Source organism: Neopelma chrysocephalum, unplaced genomic scaffold, assembly GCF_003984885.1.
Source record: "Neopelma chrysocephalum unplaced genomic scaffold, ASM398488v2 Primary Assembly neopelma1_94123, whole genome shotgun sequence".
Classification (NCBI taxonomy): Eukaryota; Metazoa; Chordata; class Aves; order Passeriformes; family Pipridae; genus Neopelma; species Neopelma chrysocephalum.
In genome coordinates, this window is record NW_020922831.1 from 1 (window position 1) to 2,383 (window position 2,383).

The following is a 2,383-nucleotide window of genomic DNA, read 5'->3' on the forward strand; positions in this document are numbered from 1 at the left end:
CCGGGGGGGAGTCGTTGGGGGGGGTCCTGAGAACATCTTATAAACCGGATTGCACTGAGAGGAGGAAAAAAAAAAGCAAAAAAGATACAAAATATACAAGCAAAAGGCAACAATTCCCCGGTCTGCAGCAGTTGCCCACCCTCCCTTCCCTTCTCTCCTGCTGGCCATCTGCCTTGGGTTCTCCTTTGTGTCTGATCTCTTACTACTGAGCCGAGCGCAGGCGGAGGGTGCACCACACACAGGGACTATGCCCAGCTCGCTTTTTGCAGACATGGAGAGGAACGGGAGCGGCGGCGGCGGCGGCGGCGGTGGTGGTGGTGGCGGGGGAGAGACCCTGGATGACCAAAGAGCCCTTCAGATCGCCCTGGATCAGCTCTCCCTGCTGGGGCTGGACAACGACGAGACGGGCTCCATTTACGACAGCGAGCCTCGGAAAAAGAGCGTGAACATGACTGAATGCGTCCCGGTGCCCAGCTCGGAACATGTCGCGGAGATAGTGGGGAGACAAGGTGGGTGCCTTGCATGCGAGGGGGTGTGGGGGCGCGGGTCTCCCCTCCGCGCTGCCGGGCGGGCGGCTCAGATGCGACACTGGCCATTCCCAGGAACGCTGCAGCCGTGCGGTGGTGGCCAGTGCCGGCTTCTCCCAGACAAAGAAAGTGCGGCAGCAGACGTGATGTTTCCGAGGAGCGTTATGCATCACTTTCGAGATGCACTTTCAGCTGCCGGGTTGGGGAAAAAAATCACGAAAATCGTAAAAATCGCTCCTTTCCTCCGGCTGCAAAAGTTAAGATTTGCAAGAGGAAACTGGAGGAAAATGGGAGCCTCGGTGCTTCCCCACCACCACCACCCCAAAGTTAAAAATCGTGGATTATTTTTAAGGAAGAGAAATGGAGTGGAGAAGTGGAACAATGGGATTGGAATAAAGCATCCGCAGTGGGGAATGTGGCTCATTCGGTATAGCCGCTGCTCCTCACCTTCTTAAGAACTGATTTTATTTTTCCAAAAGGAAAGTGCTGAGCAGGAATGTGGACTGGCGGGTGTGTTGATTTGTTAGGTCTGCTTGCATTTTATCATATTTTATTTCTGGCCGTGCAGTGCAGTTTTTCTGCACGCCTTTTTTTTTTTTGCCTTTTTTTTCTTTCTTTTTGTGTTGCCGTCCCTGTGAACTGCACGTTGGTAGTTTTGGGGCAGTTTGCATGGCAGATGTGTCGGTGGCCACTTGCGATGCCTTTGGGCGTGTGCCAGGGCTGTGGGCTGACATTACTTTACACCGTGACCGGGGCTCCCGGACGAGATGCCAGCGATCACCTGGGGTTGGGGGCAATGTGTTTCGGGTGGGTGTGTTTTTTTCCACCTCCCTAGCTGCACCCAAACAATGGGTTGTAACCGGTTCTCCCCCACCACCTCCTCTTCCTCCCCCTCCCCTTCGCCCTCCATCTCCCGCATCTCGTTCCCAGGTTGTAAAATCAAGGCTCTGCGGGCAAAGACCAACACCTACATCAAGACCCCGGTTCGCGGGGAGGAGCCGCTCTTTGTTGTGACGGGCAGAAAGGAAGATGTGGCCATGGCCCGCAGGGAGATCATCTCTGCGGCCGAGCACTTCTCCATGATCCGAGCCTCACGGAACAAGAATACAGCCCTGAACGGCACCGTTCCCGGCCCCCCGAACCTGCCCGGCCAAACCACCATCCAGGTGCGGGTGCCTTATCGCGTGGTGGGCTTGGTCGTGGGGCCCAAGGGGGCCACCATCAAGCGCATCCAGCAGCAGACGCACACGTACATCGTGACCCCGAGCCGGGACAAGGAGCCGGTCTTTGAGGTGACGGGCATGCCCGAGAACGTGGACCGGGCCCGGGAGGAGATCGAGGCGCACATCGCCATGCGCACCGGCGGCATCATCGAGCTCACGGACGAGAACGATTTCCACGCCAACGGCACGGACGTGGGCTTTGAGCTGAACGGCACGGGCAGCCTCTGGAGCAAGCCCACACCGCCCAGCATCACGCCCACCCCGGGCCGCAAGCCCTTCTGCAACTACCGCAACGACAGCTCCAGCTCGCTGGGCAGCGCCTCCACCGACTCCTACTTCGGGGGCGGCACGGGGGGGGGCGGCAGCGCCCGCCTGGCCGACTACAGCCCCCCGAGCCCGGCGCTGAGCTTCTCCCACAACGGCAACAACAACAACAACAGCGCCAACGGCTACGTGTACGGCGGGGGCGGCGGCGACGTCCTCTCCTCCCCGGACTGCTGCTCCGAGCTGCCCTTCGACTCGCCGCCCGGCTTCGACCTGGCGCCCGCCCCGCCGCCCGGGGCCGCCCTCCTGTGGCCGCAGTTCGAGCGCGGCCCCGCCGCGCCGCCCTCGCCCGCGCCCTCGCCCGCCGCC

The 2,383-nt window shown here is 60.4% G+C and overlaps 1 protein-coding gene across 1 annotated transcript; it reads left to right on the forward strand.

Moving 5' to 3' along the window:
• Positions 1-8: 8 nt before the first annotated feature.
• On the forward strand, positions 9-2,377 carry MEX3B (mex-3 RNA binding family member B; the record flags this gene model as incomplete). Its single annotated transcript, XM_027707637.1, has 2 exons — positions 9-509; positions 1,458-2,377. Coding segments are annotated over exons 1-2 (1,182 nt in total), but the record flags the coding sequence as incomplete, so codon positions are not given.
• Between the last annotated feature and the right edge of the window lie 6 nt (positions 2,378-2,383).